Here is a 22,032-nt window from a genome sequence, read left to right as displayed (position 1 = left end):
GTGTGTGTGTGTGTGTGTGTGTGTGTGTGTGTGTGTGTGTGTGTGTGTGTGTGTGTGTGTGTGTGTGTGTGTGTGTGTGTGTGTGTGTGTGTGTGTGTGTGTGTGTGTGTGTGTGTGTGTGTGTGTGTGTGTGTGTGTGTGTGTGTGTGTGTGTGTGTGTGTGTGTGTGTGTGTGTGTGTGTGTGTGTGTGTGTGTGTGTGTGTGTGTGTGTGTGTGTGTGTGTGTGTGTGTGTGTGTGTGTGTGTGTGTGTGTGTGTGTGTGTGTGTGTGTGTGTGTGTGTGTGTGTGTGTGTGTGTGTGTGTGTGTGTGTGTGTGTGTGTGTGTGTGTGTGTGTGTGTGTGTGTGTGTGTGTGTGTGTGTGTGTGTGTGTGTGTGTGTGTGTGTGTGTGTGTGTGTGTGTGTGTGTGTGTGTGTGTGTGTGTGTGTGTGTGTGTGTGTGTGTGTGTGTGTGTGTGTGTGTGTGTGTGTGTGTGTGTGTGTGTGTGTGTGTGTGTGTGTGTGTGTGTGTGTGTGTGTGTGTGTGTGTGTGTGTGTGTGTGTGTGTGTGTGTGTGTGTGTGTGTGCGCGCGCGCGCGCGCATAGTATTATTTAGATTGAAGATTGAATTCTTGACTGCTGTAATTTTCCAAATGAATACCTGACTGGTTTTATTTTGAAAAGTTGAGGTTGTGATAGCAATGAAGACATTCTGTGTATTTTGGCGGCAGTGTCTGCAGGCCTGACAGTTGTCTCAGAGTTGAACATGACGGAAGGTTGGTGAAGAAATTCAGCCTATCTCAAGCTTGCAGATGTGTGCGTACGTACTGGTTTTTCCTTTGGGCTGCATAGTACAAACATTTTTCTTGAAGATTAATAAATATTTTCTGTATAGTTTTATTTGGTTGTTAATAATATTGTACAGATGATTATTATTAGTAAAATAAAAACTCTTTTATGAAAATAGTATTTTATTAAATTTTTCTAGTGTTATTGTTGGGGGCAAGATAATGTGGTGAATTGCGATAAAACCGAAATAACTCCGAAAAATGTGTCACTACATTATATACACCGAAATGCAAGTTAAGAAACCATAAAGCACCAAAATGCAACTAAAATATTAAATTAATCAGCATTTATAATCAAAAATTAACTGAAATCACAAAAAAACTTTATCTTTTAATTCAGTAAATTCAATAAATGTAATTTATTAAGCAAAAAATGTGTACTAAAATGTATGTACTAAAAAATATTTTTTTTTTTTTAATCTCACAATTGTTATTAGTAACTCAGTTACATCTCCAAACTCACAAATATTTGCCAATTTTTTTTATTGTTCCAAATAGTTAAAAATACTTATTAAAAATTATTATAATGTAAAAGTACAATATGTTAGTCAAAATCATTTAAGTGCCATATTTGTTTAATAACATGTTGTAGTTATGAATAAACAAAATTCATAAAAAATAAAACCATATGATCTTGTCCCTAGTTATTGTTTGCAATGATTAAATGTTGAATTACTTTTCTTTAATTTTGTATCTGTGAATATAAGAAAGATAATATTTATGTATGTACATAATTATATTATTGTGCTGTGTAGAAAAAGGTGACTGTTTTTTAGGTGTGCATATATTACTTTTATTGCTTGTTAGTGCATCCCATGCATACTTAGCTGCATATTGCATACCATAATACAGAATTCCATTTACCACTTTACCATTTTAAACCATGTTTCAGAATAAAAAATAATCTCTAACAGTAGTTGAAGGTTTTTTTTCCAATATCTTATTTGTGTTTTTGGAAATTTGGATGTACATAACACTTTTTTGCATTACAAAGTACCACAGATGGCAGTCTTTATGGGAATTCAACCTGAATTTATGGGCCATGTAAAACAGAGTTCATTATTATTACAATACAAAATTCCTGTTAAGCTTTATCATTCATCTCTCCTCTTCATCTGTTTTTATGCCTGCTCTTCCCGCTAACTATTTATTTTTTTTACTCTAAAGGTTAATAGGATTAGTCATAATTTAATTTGTTACGCAACAAGGAAAGACAACGTGAAAACTTACGCCAGCTCTAGAACAATTTTTTAAGGTAATTATATCAATCCTTTATAATTTTAGGTTTTGGAAGACTGGTACGTTGTACTGTTAACACTTTCTTTTTTGCATACACGTCGAACTACAGCAGCAATAGATTATAATTTGGAATGGTTCTTTCTTGCCTCATGTTGTTCCCACGTTAGTTTTAGGTTTCAGAAGTTTTGGAATTATTCACATTTGTTGGTATGGATGGTGTGCAGAGCAGTATGTATTAACACAAAAGGCATGCACCACAATTTCTACTCTCCAAGTGATAACTTGATGCCAAATTACATGTTAGCTATAAGTAAGATAAGATGATAAAAGTGGAGTGTTTCAGAGCACAAATGATCGCTTTGTGATGTAGAGGTGTAGAATGAATATTTTTCTTGATATTGGCTTCTCAGCTAATGCTAAGGAACATGTAGATGAACATAACATAGTAAGATAGGAATTAGCTTTGTAGGAAATGAGTTGTAAACATATCTGCCATTTTTATAGCATAAAATTATTTTCATCTTTTGAAAGGTAGAATTTTTATAATGTATGTATTCATGTTTTCATTTTTATAATATGTCTCTTCATGTGGTATTCATTTTTTGTTAAGTAAAAGAAATTGCCCACTTCAGAGGTTTTATGTGAAAATTTTTAATGCACACTTTTTTAAATATAAACTAGAGTTTAATATTGTGTAACTTATTAATTTATTATAATTATTATTCCTTGTTAATGTTTGAGTTTTTTTATCAAAGGGAATATGTATAAGTTTTATTTCCAAAAAATAAGGATTTAAAACAATTGATCATAAAAAAAAAAACATTTGAAGTATAGGGCCTAGATTACAAACCAATACTCAAATGATGTATTATTTTGTTGCTGCAACTAGTGATGCTAAAGGAAATACCTATGTTTTGGCCATCTAGGGACATGATTTTATGGTGAATTGCGATAAAAAAAAAAAAAAAACGAAAATAACACAGTATAAGCAGGGTTTCTACAAATACTTGGTGAACCCATTTCACAAACTTTTTTTTTATATATTGTGACCAGTCCAGTTTGATTACTTTTTGTGATTTTTGTGAATTGGGCATTCTGTATAACACAGAAATATAAGTAAATACAATATATCATACCAAAATTCTGGTAAAGTCATGTAAAAAAAAAAAAAAAACAGAATTTAATGAACACTTTACTCATATCACTAAAAACGAAGATTATTTTAACATAAGAACTTAATGCGTTAGTAATTAAAAATCAATTATTATTTTACTTTGTAGTTTATAACAAAATGTTTGGAACTATACTGTAAAAATTAGCTCAAATTCATCTGTCGGTTCTTCGGCTATAATTTTTCTTTAGCATCATGAGAATTTACTTTGCATATGTTCTTTTGGATTTCAAAAAGTTAACAGCATTCTGAAGATCGTATATTGAAAATGGTAATAATAAATGTGTACTCATTCTCTTGTTTTAGATTTAAAATTAAATTTTATATGTTAATGATGGAATATATTATGGTTAATTATCTCACTCAACCTTAGGTGTTTTGTGTTTGGGGGGAGGGAATAACATCAAAAATACGTTCAAGGTATAAATTTTATGTATAGTTAAATTTTTATTTGAATTCCATTTTGATGGTAATTTCTATTACATGAAATATTGCCATTTCATTTTTATTGCAATTTATGATAAAATCTTGTCTCTGTGTTACAAGTTATCATGTGATTGGTCTGTGAATCGTACAATAGGCAGCAATGAACAATGGGTTCATTTGTTAATGTGCCAATTTTTTTTTAATAGATATGGTATGCTGTAAAGATTCCAACAAATGTATAGTTTTTATGAATGTTAAGAAGTTTACAAATTTCAATTTATTTATATGACAAGATTGTTTTTTATTTTATGTTTTGAAACAATGATTATTTATTTGTATCTTATGTATTTACGAATTTTCTGGCGGTTAATTCACCAATACTAGTAAAAAAATGTGATTGTAGTGGTCTCAGTTCTATGCAGTTGTAATTGGAGGAATCTTGAGGACTGCACTTCTATACTGGGCATCTTTATTTCCCAGGTCATCTAAGTCTTCAAGTATTTTTTTATAGTGATTTAGCAAAATAACATGTTGGAGTATTTTAATGATTCCATAAAAAAGAACATCACACTATGAACCAAAATTATAATTTTTTGTGCTTATTTTTTTTGCAAGTTATGGAGCTCTTTCAATCAAACAATACTACTCATTTGTCTTCTGTGCCTTTTATAATATTACTAGTTAGTTGATGAAGGGAAATTCAATTGTGTAATATTGAAATTTTTTAAATTTACTTTTGTTGAAAAGTTTTTTTTGTGCAATAATAAAGTTAACAGCAACTGATAGATGAATAAGTTGTTTTAAAAGTGGACATATTTACTTGGCATGAGGTTGTAATAAATTTGAACAATCGAATAAGGGCTGTGACATCGTCTTGATCTCGACACGAGGGGCCGATCGGGCGCGTCCACAGTTGGGTTCTGAACTATGCCTGTTTGGAACACGTCCATGTGTTGGGATGCCTAATGTAACTGGGTAATCATACAGGACCAAAGTGTGGGAGTTTGTTGATGGTAATCTATCGAGAAGGGATTGAACTGCGTAGCGTACGTTACAGTTTTGTAGAGTATTACCAAACGTTGTATTGGAAAGGCCTAAAAAAAGAATCGGAATGATATTTTTCTGATACATATATTTCAAGTATGCATAAATGAATAGTTTTTATGAATGTTAAGAAGTTTACATATTTCAGTTTATTTATTTATGACTTGAATGTTTTTTTACTGTGCGTTTTGAAACAAGGCTTATTTATTTAAGAAATGTAAATTGCTGTATCACAATTATCTCACACCCAAGTTTATCTTCTGTATTACTAATGTGAAAATGTATCACTCACTGTATTTCAGCTCTTAATAAATTTATTTGATTGCAGAATTGGCTTATTTTTTTTTACATGACAAAGTTGCCATGGCAATCATGTTCCTTTGTCTCTTCGTTCACGTAGAACAGTGGTTATTTGCGGCATCTAGATTAAATAAATATGGTTACTCTATTATACATTCACTACGGATACACCGTTCTTGGCGTTTCATTATGCATTATCTGAACGACTACAGGTTTTGCTCGAACAGTGACTTAATTATAACATATTTCTCAGTAATTTGTACACTTATTTGTAGGATTTTAAAAATGCCACAATCTCAAAAAGTTTGAGGACCACATTCATTCAGTACGAAAATAAGACTAAAAGTTTTGCTTTGATAATACATAATTGGAAGAGTGCTAATCCAATTGTGAGCAACCTAGTACTAATGACTGAATACACATGAGAGAAAAAAACACGCACACACAAAGTTGAGTCTAGGCTGTTGGAACAAAAGTATTTGAAATAATTGTGTGTGTGTGTGTGCATGTGCACATGTGTGTGAACATTGCAAAAGCAAGTACCCATGAATTAAACAGCTAAAATTTATGGAAGCAAAAGTTCCAATTTTCTGAATTCATTAATAGCACTACATATAATTGGTTCTGTCATGATTTATTAAACACATTCATCTAGCTTACATTTTTTTTACAAATAAAATTATAGCAACAGTACTTTAGATCTGCCAGTATATACATATACATCCACAGTACTATAATTCTTTGAATTAATCATTTTTCAGAATATAATTGTAGTGGAAAAAATGGGAAGCAACATTCTAATCCAAATTTTTAACATTTAATAAAGGAACATAAAAACAAATTGATAATGTAAAGCTTACATGCTATAGCTAAGATGGCTGGAAAATGTAACTAGTTTAAATAGCATATTCATAAAACTGTCACTGCAGCTTATAAACACCAACTATGTACCAAGACTAAATACCTCTTAACATACTATATGTATATGCTATCAGGTATATTCCTAAACAGATAGTAATTCAAACACAAATCCTTGGTGACTACATAAACTTCTATGCACCAGTACTTTCTTTAGTCTGCAAAGCTTAACAAAACAAGGAACTAATCATTCAAAACATTACAAATCTCGTAATAAACAGTCTCGTGACTTTACTACAGCTATCAAATATTTACTTCAGTCATCCTGAATACATCTTATCAGTTCCAAGTAATATTCAAATAGTTCTCTTGTGTAGTTAGAAATGACACTTTCAGTACCACATGAACACAATTGATGCACATTTAAATACAACACTTGCATTCAGGATTCAGTCCGCGACTACAGGTCACCACAGACGTACATAATTACATGAAGCAAAGTTATCTCCAGTTAACTTTAACTTGTTTTTTATCTGTGTTTTGATTTTTTCTTCTTCTTGCTGGCCCTTTTAGAGTGATGTTTGTGTTTCTTTGTACTACGGCCTCTTCTACGGCCCCCACCGGATTCACTACTCGACGCATCATCCGAGTCACTGTCCGAATCGCTGTCTGAACTAGTTTCCGTTCGTCTGCTCCTCTTGCCCTTTTTCCTTCTGTGCTTGCGAGAAGAACGTTTCTTTCTGCGTCTGCGAACGGACGAACCGTCCGAGGAATCTTCGTCCGACGAACTGGAGCTACCAGAACTACTGTCAGAGTCGTCAGAACTATCATCCGAGCTATCTTCCTCAGTCGAACTAAATTTTTCTCGCTTCTTTGATGCCTTTCCTCCGGTTGTTTTGCTGGCTTTCTTTGGGTCTGGATCATTACTTTTCTCACCCTCCTTCTCTTTCTCAACTTTCTGGCGCTTCTTTTCCGTGCCGGCACTTGCAGAGGCAACTTCCGTGCTTGCAGATCGATCACGCTTCTTTGGCGATGCAGCCTTATCGCCAGACTGAGTTTCAGGTTTCTTCTCGGCACCTTCTGCCGCCGCTGCCTCCTCTGTCTCACTCTCTCCCGATGAGGACAAGTCATAGTCCGGTTCAAAACTAGCTTCGTCAAGTGTTGACTTTTTCCTATCACTTGCCAACCTAGGATTTTTCCTATTCCCTTTTTTTGACTTTTCTTTGTTTTCTGCAGTTCCTTCACTTTCTACCTGAGAGGTCTGTTTTGGTTTTTCTTTGGCTGTTTCAGGCACTTGGTTAGTGGTATCCTGCTTTCCTTCTTCCACAGCAAGTTCATTCTTCTCGTCTACTTTAACATTCTCAGTATCTTTCTTTTCTTCTTTGTCAGCTTTGGCCTTGTGTTTTTTAACCTTATCTTTCTTGTGTTTCTTTTCTTTCTTTTTGCTTCTCTTAACTTCACGATCCAAAATAGATTTTTTGCGGGAGCGACTTTCGCTACGATTTTTGGTTCTCTTCTTAACCTTGTGGCGACTGTGGTCCCTTTCTTCTCTAGTCTTTGAACGAGCCCAATCTCTTTCGTGGCTGTCGCTACGCTCTCGCCTTCTTTCACTTTCGTAATGCTTATCTGGTCTGCGAATATCTCTCTCTATCAGCCGCCTGTCTCCTTCCGGATAGCGAGCATCTCTCCGCAATCCATGCTCCATGTATTTTCTCTCAATCGCAGGATCCAAGTACCGCCTGTCAGTTGGCTCCAAGTATCGCAACTCCATTGCTGCAACTATAGGATCAACGTACTTCAGGGGTTCCAAGAACTTGCGATCAGCTATAATCTTCCTATGGTACGGTGACCTAGATCGAGAGCGAGAAACTGTTCTCTTTCGCTCAACGGCACTTTTCAAGTTCAAGCCTTTCCTACTTCCGTGCTGTTTGTGCTCCCTGCTGTTACTGCGACTTCTATGCCTTTGCCTGCGGCTCTTTTCCTCCCTTTCGCTTTCGTCGCGTCTCTTTTCTGCCTCCGCATCGACCTTAGCGCCCAGCCTCTCCTTGACCGGGACCCTGTGAGGGGATGTACCATCTGGCACCTCGCCCCACTGGTTCGAAGTCAGAAGGCTCCCACCAGGACCGAACTTTGACCGGTCCAACTTTGGTTTTTCTTTCCTGGCTGTTGCATTCTCCATTGTCGACAACTCTACGGACCTCTCCACGTGCCCCGCAATAGGAATAGTTATCTGAATGGAATTGGCAGTCTTACGAGCTTCTCTTGCTTCTTTCTCTGCTACTTTTCTTGTGATATCTATTGTGTCAATCACATTTGGCTCTGCAGGAATCTTCTTTTCTTTTTCGTTTGTAGCGTAGACTTTTCTCTCGCCAACCGACGGTTTCTTCGCTGGCTCTATTGGCCGTATTGCGTTGATGGCTTTCTGGAAAATTGCATTCTCCGCGCGTTTCAGCACCTCTGATGTAACTACCTTGTTTCCAGATTTATCTACAACCTCTTCGGTAACACCTAAACGTTCTTCCATCATTTTCTCATCTCCCAGTTCATCATCAAGTTCCCACTTTGAAGGCTCTGGCAATGGTGCGAGAACAACATTCGCCTTGGCAATGTCTGAATTGTCTCCTTTCTGTTCTTCAACTTCCGTAACTTCAGCAGTTTCTTCTTTTATGTCTCCCACTGCCTTGGAATCACTTGCACCTTCCGAAGTATCAACTTTCGCAGTCTCTCCATCAGCTAATGGTTCAACCTTGCCATAGCTGGCAACTAGCACATCATCTATCCTTGTGTCTTCCATGTCTCCATACAGTGCATCCACTACACTCTCTGAATGCTGAATGGCAGGTGGTTTTGTTTTCTTCTCACCAATGACCACAGTGATGGGTTGGGCAGTTTTTGTAACCGTATTATCAGCAGCTGCAGATGCAGATGCAGATGCAGATGCTTGTGCTTTGGCTACAGCCTGAGCTGCCTCTTTCTTTGCTGCTTTGCCCTGGCTCTGTCCTCCAGTTCTAACTTTTTCATTAGAGCTTGTTTTACTATCTGTTGCATCTTTCTTATTACCATCTTTCTTTTCTCTACGTTTCTTTTTCTTCATTTTCTCTCCATCCACATCTTTCTTTTTCTTCTTTTTATCCTTGGATTTTTTATCCTTACTCTTATCATCATCATCTTTCCTCGACTTTTCTTCCTTTTCTTTCTTCAACTTATCTTTATCAACTGATGGCTCTTTTCGCACCTCCACCAATACCCGCTCTCTTTTCTGAACTTCCTTGTCCTTGTTGTGGTCTCTGTCCCGATCCCTGTCTCCCGACACATCCAAAGCTTCAACAGGTTGCTGCGAAGTATGGCGGTTCTCCTTGCCGGTATCTCTCTGACTTCCTTTCCGACGACCATCACTGCGACTGTGGCGGTGCTGGTCACCGCCCGAGTAACGATCCCTACTTCCTCCTCGGCGTGACGGAGACGTGGAATGCCTCTTCTTCCTGTCAGGAGAATTGTAGGAGTAGGACTTGCTTTCATACGTGTGGCGGTAATCTGTCTCGTAGTAGTCCTTATTCCTCTCGCGGTCTGCATCCCTGTCCCGAGAAGCTACGTGGTCCCCTTCCCTGCTCCAATTATTGTCCCGTCCAGAAGAACTCACATCTCTCGAGTCTCGAAGAACAGAAGTTACAACGGGGTCTCTATCTCTCGACGGCGGTGCACCTTTGTCCCGGAAGCTCAGCATGGCAACATCACATTCTCTCCCCGTATAGTCGGATCGCATGTCGACGCCCGGCGGGGTGAGGTACTCCGTAGTGCTGGGGCGGGCTTCGTGAGCAGGTGCTCTGTCGTACCCGCGGTCGTAATGCATCTTGTCGTAAGATCCGATACCGGGTATGTCCGGGCCGGTGCCCGGGGGAGCCACGTCGTACTGATTGTACCGATGGTACGAGGTCGGGTTTGCATCGTACTGAGTGACTCCCGGCGGAGCAGGCAGCAGGGGCTCAACTGCACGCGTCTCACGGCTGGTGTACCTGTCATTGTTGTATCTGAAACAAGAAAGAATAAAATACTTAAAGACACACTGAAAATATTGTTAAAGTCTGCTAAATTAAATATTTCCTATCACAACCGTGAAAAGGCAATGATTACAGTGGATATACTCAACAAACACTGCTCGCACCTAGGCAAAGTAAATTATAGCATTGAAAGGTACCAGGGCTTTAATATTTATATTCAACATCATCAGTAATAGGATCAGGATAAAACGTGAGCAGAATCTGGGAGCCTTGCTTCAAAAAAATGCAGAAAACCAACTGACGCCTCGCTTCAAAAAATGCAGAAAACCAACCGACTACATATGAGATTGTTCCTAATTTGCATAACAACAAATCATAAAGCTAGCCTAGCAGGAAGACTCCCAAGGAACCTTAGTTGTAACAGCTACTCCAAATAGACGGATGTGGTGACCTGGATAAAATCTAAAAAGCAAAATACGTGCAGACAAGATTAAAAAGTGATGGAAAATGAATATAAAGGCTTTAAGCAGGCATTCAAAACAATTTACCACCAAACTATTTATGGGAGTAAAGAGTCACAAAAGCTGACAATTTTTTTTAGGAAATCTAAGAGGAGTTGAGCTCACACCATGAAATCTGTAAAGTGATTCCCGAAGATTTATAGACTTACTTAAATAACCTACTGCCACAGAGAGTAGAATAATATAGTGATTGTATTCCGGTAGGAGTAACATATTTAAATAATTTAAATAAATATTTGGTGTCTTAAAGTGACCTATTCACTAAGGATGCATTGATGTGTGTAATCGCTGAGAATGATGCAAAAAAATTGTTGACGAAATAACGTGTTGCTTCATTGGGTTATTTTAGAATTTGTTATTTTAGTAACCAGTGGGAAAGTGTGTAGTTGTAAATCACAGATATCATAGACAATGTGATGTGCTGGTTGTTTGACATTAAACTGGAGGGCGCTGCAGCTCATACGCAGTTGCCGTCTCAGGTCTTAAAAAGTAACACACATGGCATAAGCTGCACACTCGGTTGACTGCAAACTGCACACTCGGTTGACTGCAAACTGCACACTCGGTTGACTGCAAACTGCAACCAAAACATTTAACAAGAGTGTGCACTGGTCACAAATCCTAAGATCATCTGCTTCGTACTGCCAACCTCTGAAAAAGAGAACATTTTTTTTTTTAATAATGTAATTAATATAACTAGCACTTGCAAAGTATGGAAAGGGTAAAAAAAGTTCTTTGTTTGTAGCAATGGCAGGAACAAATCAGACGGAATGATTTATTTCTGTGTTTCATGTAGAACACATTGAATACAACTAAAACTTAGTCAAATTTGTCACTGGTTTGTAATAAACATTAACTTAGAAACATAAGTCAGTCAGATCAGTATTCAGAAACTACTGCATCATATTTTTTAAGCACATTCGTAGATGTTTCTTGCAGCACGGTAACGCAACCTGGTGGAACCGAGATATACCTATAAATCAACCAGTCTGGCCATATCGGCAAGCCGCTGATAATATTACGACGCCCTTGAACTAATTTTTGATCACACGAAGCGACTACCTGCGCTGGGCCATGTTTAGACCTAGTAGCTCCTAAACCAATTTGTCACCTAGTGTCTTCCGACAGTCTGAAGTGGATGAGAAGCAAGAGAGGACTACGTCCCGAGGTAACTTGGCGTGCAGATTGCCGACTGGTCTCCCAGACCTGGTGTCCACCACGAGTCAAATAACAAAACAATTTTTACTTTGGAATGGTCATGCTAGGCTGAGTAATAATGCCCAACTGCAAAATCCTTCCATTTCCAAATCAGCAGAAAAAAGTTTCCGTGTGCCGTTATTGCGCTGGATATACGCACTCTCAAGACAAGTATTGTTCGTGTTTCCTTTTTGGCTGCTCTAAGCGAGTTCTTTTTTTTTCTGTAACTTTTTCTGTTCCCCTCCAACGGCCGCCCAGAGCCTAAGTGCGATGCAGAAGACTCTGGGTTTGAATCCTCACTATAGCTAAATGTTACTTACTGTCTATAATGACCTCGTTGCTGCTGACACATTAGGACTCAGTAAAAAAAATAATTGTGAAAGAAGCATATTAATATTCAAAACAAAAAAACTGCATACCTTTTATTAATAAGTTATGTTTAGCAAAAAGCCAACAGGTGAAATTAAAAAATAAAAATACATTCACCCTTAATGCCTGGAGAACATTACCAATCAACACTTTGACATATTAAATGAATTAAAAATAAACCCACAGGTACTTTCATCCTTCACTTACAAAAATACAAAATAACTTTTCATAGCTTATTGTTATGTCAGCCTGAAATTTTATTCAGCAATACTAACACCACAAATAGGAAGATTATCAGTCCAACAGTAAACTAGACCATTCAGGTTTATTTGAAAGTGTTTTAAATCCACATCTGTAGCTGCATATAATTCATAGCAAACATAACTAGGTAGACATTGTCAATTTGAAAGCATTTCGGGAAAAAAAATTTCACACAAGCTCTCTCTCACATGCAGTTTTTTTTTTGTTTTAATTTCTTGACATTGCTATTAATTAAAGAATAATTTCTGCAAATGTATTCCCTTAGCACTTGCTATTTTTGTTGGGTCAAAAACCTATTTTCGAGCTGCAAAACATCACTTGATTATTACTATTTTATTTTATTAACATTTGCATGACTTTTTAAAGCTACTAGATGATATAAATGTTGAGAAAATTTTCAACTGACATTAATTGCAAGAGCACCATTATAATAAATTCACAGAAAAAGCCCTCACATAATAGTAATGACAATAACATGAAATAACCTACATGGCGTGTGCTACTGAGCCTTAATATCTTACTGAAGGAGCAGACTTAAAAATGGTTGTCAAAAAAATTATATATGTTTAAGTTTTATAACTAATCAGTAGAGGCAAGATTTTATGGTTTTGTTTTTTAAAACAGAAGAATTCCGTGTTATTGTTTTCATTTCTATTAAAGCTGTTTTGTAATACTTACTCCACCAAAATAGTAATAAAAATTGATATGCTGCATTTTTACGATAAAATAATTTGTAATAAATTGGTCTAACACAGGAAAATAAAAATAAACAAGCGAGCATTTGAGGCTAAAAGGTGATTCAATAGGAGATGTACAGAAGCAACAACAACAAATTAAATTAATTTTTCTGACCCACGAACTTTGGTATAATTTTTTTTTTCAGAAATGACATTCCTTGAATTTCAAACATTAAAATATTTTTTTTCTTACTATTTTAATTAAATCTCGTCCGTACTGATCAGATGAAATAGTAACATACGATATATTCGAATGTGATTAAAGAATACATGCCCGTCACCGGGATCATGGCAATGATGACTATTCCATTTGGCGGGGGAGATTTTAAGCAGGAGTACCCAAAATGTTCAATTAAGGGTGAACCAACTATAGTTTTGTAAAGTTCATTGTGTGTAAAGCCACCAGACATCTCGCTTCTAGCAGGGCAACTGCGAATGTGTCCCACGACATCACACGTTGTGCCGAGGAACAAACAGAAACAAGAGAGTTGTCTCATATGTTGGGACGTGCTGGTAAACGCTTCAGCGACACCTCTAGGAACTATTACCCTCACGAGCTAGTTCTGTAGAGAACCAACCCCATGGTGTTCACAAATATCTGGTGAACCAAATTCACGACTTTTTAGTAACATTTTCTTACCTAGTAAGTTCATTTTGATCTATATTGATGTGTGTTTGTCTAGCCGCAGTTCTCGTAGTGCAGACACGGTGAGGCCTACAGCCATGAAATTTGGCAGTGGAACCTCCAGGAGTGGTCCATTTGCACTTCAAAGAGCTATTTCCAAATTTCGCCTGAATCATTTTTTAGCGATTTTTCAAACACATTTTCTCAACAATCTCCACAGCAACTGCCATTGCGTTGTTGATGCCACATTCACTTTCGGATTTTAATCCAGCATTTCTGCAGTTTATTAATTTTTGCATCATATTGACACGTTTTTGTTGATTAACTAACACGAATTTGAAGGCCCTTTAAAACCTGTTGAGTTCAAGATGGTATATTTGGTTATTTCTTTTGATTATCTTTTGTTCTAGTTTTTTTATAAGTTAAGTTTCAAAAATTTAATTAGTTTCCTCTTCCTCCCCCCCCCCCCCCCCCCCCACTTTTCATTCTAAGCATGACAGTGGCATACCCAAGCGGATGACCACATAATAATAAACAGTGCAACAGTGTTCTGCCTGTAGACTTCTGGAGCTGCATCAGCTAGTATTTAATAAGTAAAATAAAACAAAATACAAAATTTACTATTTGTGGAAATATGATAAATTTTTTTTAAAAAACAATAAAACCTTTTAAGAATTATTTTCCTCATGATTTAAGCGGTCAATCTCCCAATATTAATATTTAATGTGCACCTATATACTGAAGTGAGGCATCAAAACACAACATGCAAGTCAAGACATAGTTGGCTTGTGCTTACATTCCTTATTAGAACGAAAATTATTAAAAGACTGCTTAGAATAAAAAGTTTTGTGATTTCCAGCACAATTACTGCTTATATCGGGACCTTTACGAGGCTTGCATGACCCAGTGTCTCCCTGAACAGATGGATGTTGGTTCCAGGAGAGACAGAAAGAATTTGTCCCATACCTGCTGAAATTAAGCACTACGTGACCTGCAGATAGACAAATACTTTTATTAATATAGTATGAGTTGAGGTGTTCCTATTTTTTGCAGAAATTTTAAATAAATTATGATTTTAAATGATGTGAAACTATAAAATATTATAAATTAAACTTGTAACATTAAAAATAGCTGTATCTAAAACTGCTATAAAAAAAAAGTGTATTCACAAACATGATTATGTATGGTATGGAGGAGGCAGCTCTAAAAACTTAAACTAGCTAACCTAGTGACTACTAAAAATTTTGATGTACCTCACCAACACTAAAACAATTATTTTTGAAGCAACCATATTTTTTTGCAATTAAATTATGATTTAACAAAAAAAAAAAAAATTGAATAAGTGATAGTTTCTAAATGGTCTACATGCATGTACATTAATAAACATGAGATATTAAGAGTTTGAATAAAACTATATTTTTCTATATAAGTAAGTTCCAAAATTTAAATAAACACAAAAAATTATGGTGTAATCACTATAATTTCTAATTATATGCCTTTAACAACCAAGGTTACTGCCTTTCACATTTGTTAAATATTTTAATTAACAAATTATTGAGTTGTCTGAAATTCAAAGATTAAATTTCTGATATAATTTAAATAACATCTTATTATCCTTTTAAGAAGCATTCCTGTGTTTGCTATACATTTTATGATAATTTACCTTAGTTCATTCTTTCCAAGTTATTCCGAAGATTTGCTTGCTTTGAAATAAATAAGCCTCTAAAGCATTATTTTTACCTGTTTGTTTATAAATTTACTATTTTATGTGATTTAACATATTTTTGAAGCATGGTTTTGGTTTTGCTTTGTTCATGAATGAGAGTAATAACGTAATTTTATTTAGTAATTTGTGTTCGCCACGACTCTCTGCCTGAAAGCTTTTTTGGCCAGTGGTGTGAGGAGATGAGAGAGATATTTCAGTAACTGAGAAAAAGCGTTGGAAAGTGTCGGGCGGATGATGCTATGCGCCTGTATTGGCTGGTAATTTTTTAAGGTATTTTTGTGATTGGTTAAAAATGAGGTTACCAGACCACGTGATGGTTTCTTGATGTAATCTCTGTTGAAAACGCCTCGCTCCAGGTTGGATGAAATTGGAATACTGCTATGGTGTTATGAGTGCTGTGCTGTGCTGTGATTGGCTGGAGAGGTAACGTACCTGCAAAGTCCTTCAGGCAGATGCGGCTGCGTAGCCTTGTACCTCAGTCATTGTCTGTTCGAGGTACCGAAAGGTTTGTGGTTAGGCGGGGCTCACAAAAGCATACAATTACGTAGTTGAAGAGAGAATTTCACTGCTGTGGTCTGGGCGCTAGTGCATATAATGAACCTTTATTTTTTATTTTGGAACTTCTATCTTGAATTTTTCGACCACAGTCATCGGTACGAACCTAATACAAAGATAGGGTGAACTCTGACTTCGTTCCAATGAACCGATTCCTTTGGGGAGTACCATGAGTACCACAGGACATAAGTGTGAACTGTCTTTTAAATTAATAGTTATCCTTCGAAAACTGCGATCAGTTGAAATATGTATTTTTTGAGTCAATAAAGAGGTTATGTGCGAAAAGTTGTATACTCTACATGTACTTTATTTGTGGTCGCAAGATGACTGCCATGAGGAATGTGAATTTTTTTTAAGTATTAATAAAAATACGTTGATATCAGCCTGTGTCTGAGAGACATTATTTCAGTAAATAATCTATGACAGTAACATTTATTTGGAACTAACTTGATTTCTTTTTCAGCACCCAAATTATTTATGCAAGTGTTTATGTATGTCCATTCCTAGACCAACCATTTTCTATCCGGGTAATCTGGAGTGCGACAATTAGCGCCCCACGTTGGGCGCCAATTGTAACAAGTCACGATCGCGCCTGGCTAAAATCACGACTGTTCCTTGCACAAACAAAAACACTTGAAAATTATCTCGACGACTGTTGCAGGTAATAGTGCTGTAAATAAGTATGATTTTATTAGAATCTTTAGATATATGAATTGAAATAGGAGATTCTGGAATATGACTTTGAAATTAATTCCTTTCCCGACGAAAATTTACATCGCTGAACCGCCGAGACGGTGCAACTTCTCGGCCCAGCCTCACACAACGACTGAATGAAACAAAGTACTTTACACAGCTTACAAACTCATTTAGGTGGGAACTTCCCCGAATTCAATTACTATTTAGCGATTCCCCGCTCAATTGGCCTTCCCCCAGTTGTCACATGTCTCTGTCTTTCTCTCACACCTGTCTCTTTCTAATCTAATACAAAATTCGGGGATTCCCCAGTTTTGGCCAACATCTATCTCTCTCTTACACAGGATGCGATAACTCATCGTCTTATCATTATGGCACCTCTGTGTCACCGCACATCTATATTTTTTTTCCACAGCACTGTTTAACAATCCAAACACGCCACTATCATACAATGAACCACATAAGTAATCAAATTCATATTTTGAAAGAGAATACTTAAAGAAAGTAACATATTAAAATCCACACATCAACAGCAACCCAGCCAACCCAGTGAAGGGTAATAAAAAGATAGTTAACAGGCTTTTCTAAATAAAAAAATTAAATATATCACCATTAATTACCAGAATATCACTAATGACAGAATACAAAAGTAGGTCACTGCGAACTTGACCTTACATAATCAGCTGATACCTTCTGAATTACCAAATATTATATAAATTCCCCAATAATTACTTGTATAAGCTGGGGAAGGGCAGTCTTGCAACATTGCATGCCCTAAAAATATTTCCTTGGAAATTGTTTTGTGCGAAGTATGATGATGACGATAATTAAAACAATGACACAAACTTATAACCATATATGTGGCATAGAGAAAAAAAATGCTGATCTCATGTTTATCCAAAAATTTAAAATATTCATGATTATATGCTGTATAATTAGCAAACTTCAACACTTTACAACTAGTTTTAAAGTTGACAGTACACAGAAACGAATAATGAACTATAAATGCATGATGGAAGGCTTAAATAAAGTACAAATAATCATCAAATATCAATACATGAAAGTTCTCAAACAATATTTTGTTTCAAAACATAAAACTTTACATTACATTTACATTACAAGCATTATTCACTACTCAAATAATTCCCAGAAAATTTAATCACATGTAAAAAAAGTATTAACAATTATTTATAATAAACTAAATAAAATGTTTATAGATGAAATGTTAAAAAAAAAATTGAAAATGTACAGAAGTAAAGAATTACAAATCTCAACATATATGTACATACTATTACAAAGTTTAAAAATTAAGATAACAAACATGTAATGCACGTTTCAATGAATTATGCTTCCAATAATTCTGCTTGAGTTTTAAGTCAAAAATTAACTAACATCAAGTGAAATAATATATGAACATTAGTCTTAATAGTAATGTTAAACTTTGGCACGGGTGTCAGTTTGTAAAGTAATAATTCACCCAGGTGATAAATCATGCTAATTCAGTTCTACCACAGGCCTAGATATGGTATTCATGTGAATATACAGCTAAAGAGTTTCATCCAAACACTTTGTTGATTTTGGATAAATGCACACTCCACCTGTCTTTCTTAATCCTGCCACTTATGTATTTTTAAAGACTTTGTTCTAATTTTTAGTTAAAATGAAATAAACAGTGCCAAAGGAACACGTGATACATGCTCAGGATTTCATAGTGGCATCTCTTTGCAATTAGCAAAGTAACGAAGTTTCAACATCAACATTTTGCCTCCAAATAAAATTTTTACCAATTATTAAAACTATTTTCACAACCCCTTTAAGGCATTAGAATTAAAGTACAAAACCAAGTAGCAGCATTACAAAAAAAAAAATAATACTTAATCAGTAATCTTTATGCTATGCCATAAAAAGAAAGATTCAGTCCGAGGCTGGTAACAGTGTGAAAGCAGAGGCCCCCCCCCCCCCCCCCCCCCACAACCCGTTTTAAAAAGTCCAAGACAACTTACGCTGGCCAAAATTATGTTGTAGGGAAAAATACTTTAGTTACTAAATCTGAACCTCTCTCCATTTAACTGTGGAGGCAACATTGCAGCTTGTGCATGCCAGAGATGCCAGAGTAACCCTGCTCTGCCCCTCACAGGAATACACTTGGCAAGATGCACTTCGTCAGCGACTGTCAGTGCCGTGGGTCCATCTCGGAAGTACCACGTGCATTTCTGCTGCCACCAAACTCGCTGGGATGGAAGAGGCTTTACTACAACACTCGACAACATGTTACCCTCTTCTCCCTTCTTCCGCGTCCCACTCGAGGCAAGGCAGGCTGACGGAGTTCAAGCCGTCCGAGACGAGAGAAAAACATGCAATCTGTGGCCTAGCGAAGTGACTGCGGTGGAATGCATACCACACACGATCAAGCACTCTCCACTCTGCAGTACTCCAACACATTTGAGGGTTCGCGCGCGTCGGTGCCAGATACAACGTTAAAGGAAGGGGGGGGGGGGGGAGATAGAGAGAGAGAGAAAAGATGGAATATATATGCCCCCCTTTAAAGATATAAAAAATAAAAGCGATCATAGCGAAGGCAGTCATGTTATTCTGAGACTGTTACCACCACCTGAAACTACAAACCACACAGGAAAGTTCTGAGTAAATAAGTCCTCAAAACAGCCAGCATGACTGTTAATCTAATTGTTTTAAAATTATGGCAGTTATTTCTATTTCTTTGTGTATTCTTACATATTTTTATCTTCACAGCCAAAAAAAAAAAAAAAATATAGCTCAACTATCAATACTAGTTTTAATCCAAGATTGCTGTAGCATCAGAAAAAAAAATATTATTTAAAATTGTTCAGTCTATTTGTCCACTATATTGGACAATTTATGTCTCAATGATAGATGGAGTTTACCAAACCTTGAATGTGCGGGTTAAGGTGAACCTACATTCTAGTGGACATCATTCTTTATAGCTAAAAAATAAATTTTATTTTACTTCATTTATATTTATAAAATAACTAAACATTAATAATTATAGCAGTTTAGTTATGATAAAAAAAAATTAAAATTTTGTACATATATATGGAATTAACGTGTGGCTGATAGACCACCTTCAGATTTAATATTTACCAAACTCATTTCTTGAATACTTGGCTACTGCAACAATGGATAAATATTTTTTTAATATGCAATTTTTTTATTTTTATGAAAGCTGTTGTTTTCATTAATTTTATTTGCAGCATTGTCTCTTGTTACATTGAGGCATGTGCGAACAGACTTGGATTAGACGCGACACCACTCAATGCCTCGTGACAGCTTAACACCGTATTTTCATTACGTTGTTTCTTCCCACGTTCTTCAAATCAAATTGTTGTCATTATACTCCTTCAAAGATGGATTATATACTAATCAATTTGCATCCAGTACAATGCTGAGGAAAATTCAATTAAAATACTTTACAGATGAATGTTTGCTCGAATTAAATTTAACAATGAAAAACAGTCTTTAACTCGCCAGACATACACTATGGCATGCCTTTGTTCATGCGCAGAACACTCGGCCATCAGACAGTCTGCTTGCGACCAAATTGTAGCAGTCATTCGACGTTTTCGCCTCGTATCCGATTGCGACAGTTTTGTGGCATCATACATTGTGCCTCATTCTGTGTGAACCCGGCCTGAGTCACCTAACATAGTTATATGAAGACATAGTGTTACAGATTTTTCAAGTATATTATCTTTAAATTTGGAACTTGATTTTAAATCATTTTCATAATAATTCGTTATCTATTATTTGTTGAAACATTACTTTATACCTGTAGCTATTGCTACTTAAATTAGATCCAATTTTAGTCTTCATTAACAAAATCTCTTAAATGAAAAGTAAAGAATCAACTAAAGTGTGTCTGTATTATCTTAAATATACTATGATGTCACTAATGTTCTTGCCCTGAACCAGCCTCCAGAATTACTCACTTAAGGTCAAATGTTCACACACACTTGCTGATCCAACACCTCCTGACTGTCACCACTCAAGTTCACGCGTGGTCTCTGACGCAAGAACTTAACATCACAACTCACTCAGCATGGAGGTACCCCACCCTGCTTGGTAAGCAGTTTGTGTTGGTGAGGCAGTAACACAAGTGTGCTGCTCCCTGGTGCATCTGGCGCGGTATCACCTACAAGCATAAGGCTGTAAGCATTGCGCAGTTTATTTTGTGCGCAAGGCAACTATAAGACATTCGATCATATCATTTTACAGTTTATAAATGAAGTCAAAGGTGTAATGAAAGTTTCCAGAGTGCTTTCAGGAATTTCATAACTAAAAATTATTCTGAAAACACTTGATTTAGCCACATAAAAAATGTTAAAAATGTTTGAAAGCAGAACTACCATCCCCACCTCAAAATACTCTTAAATGCTTTGCATAAACAGACACCACTCAGATATCTCAATTAATATTATTTTTTAAAAATTTTGTGAGTACTTTTAAACTCTAAACATCTTAGGTGTGTCCTGGTATGCGAGGTCCTTGAATAGCTGTCCGCTGACAATAAGTGAAGTTCGCCGATGGACTATAATCTCTTGGGCACATTATAATAGTCTTGACGTGCTTCACACCTCCCAAAGAATTCTCTTTACAAGTGAAAGCCACGTGCATTGGAACGCACACACGAACTCTCAGTTGAATGTGCCTGGCCGAGCCTTCAGGTGGAATAACTTCAGCAAAGCATGCTGGCAAATGCCCTTCCCCGTCGCAACAGCCCTGGACGACTTGGAAGGGGCAACCGTAACAACGTGCTGGAATTTGATAACTTTTCAGTGAATGGGTGTGAACACATCCATGTTTTGGGAAAACCTGCAGAGGAGAACTCTTATATTGGGAAAACCTACAGAGGAGAACTCTTATTACGGGAAAACCTACAAAGGAGAACTCTTATTTCGGGAATACTTAGGAGGGGTAAATGTGAAGTCATGGCTTCTGGGAAATAAGCCAATTAATAACCAAGTGAAAGTTTAGTTAGGTCAGGTCAGTTAATTATTAACATGTGAAATCTTTGTTCAATTTTTATATTCGTATTATTGTAGCTGACCTAACTTAAACCAAATTTCACTTTCGGTTCTATTCACTATATTTCTCGAAAGTCAATACACATTTACCTCATGTTACTTATGCACACCTACCAATACTGCTCATTGTGAAGAAAAATTTCCACAATGATAAACACTTTTAAAATCATAACCATTTTACTACCAGAAAATATAAAACTCCTACATATGCTAAATACCAAATCACTGTATTTTATAAACAAACATTCATAACTTTTTGCAAAGATTGTTTATCTGTACTTGGGTGTTTTTTTTTTTTTAATTTTAGCAGCTTAAACATTACAAAGATTTCAGACATCTGAGTGACACCGAAGCAAAATTTAAACGATTAATATGACAATTTATTTAAAAAAAAAAAAAAAAAAAAAATCTTTCCTCACATGTTTA

The 22,032-nt window shown here is 36.1% G+C and overlaps 1 protein-coding gene across 10 annotated transcripts in view; it reads right to left on the bottom strand.

Moving 5' to 3' along the window:
- Nucleotides 1–5,621: 5,621 nt before the first annotated feature.
- LOC134535010 (E3 ubiquitin-protein ligase RBBP6-like) overlaps nucleotides 5,622–22,032 on the bottom strand; it is a 136,628-nt gene continuing 120,217 nt past the window's right edge. For all 10 annotated transcript variants that reach the window (XM_063373828.1, XM_063373835.1, XM_063373831.1 and 7 more), the window contains one exon: nucleotides 5,622–9,892. In XM_063373828.1, coding sequence (XP_063229898.1) covers nucleotides 6,394–9,892 — 3,499 coding nt within the window. In that variant the 3' untranslated portion in view covers nucleotides 5,622–6,393. The remainder of the gene's footprint in view (nucleotides 9,893–22,032) is intronic.

Source organism: Bacillus rossius, chromosome 8 (assembly GCF_032445375.1).
Source record: "Bacillus rossius redtenbacheri isolate Brsri chromosome 8, Brsri_v3, whole genome shotgun sequence".
NCBI classification, from domain to species: Eukaryota; Metazoa; Arthropoda; class Insecta; order Phasmatodea; family Bacillidae; genus Bacillus; species Bacillus rossius.
Note: the sequence above shows the minus strand (reverse complement) of the source record. Positions and strands in the feature narration are given on the sequence as shown.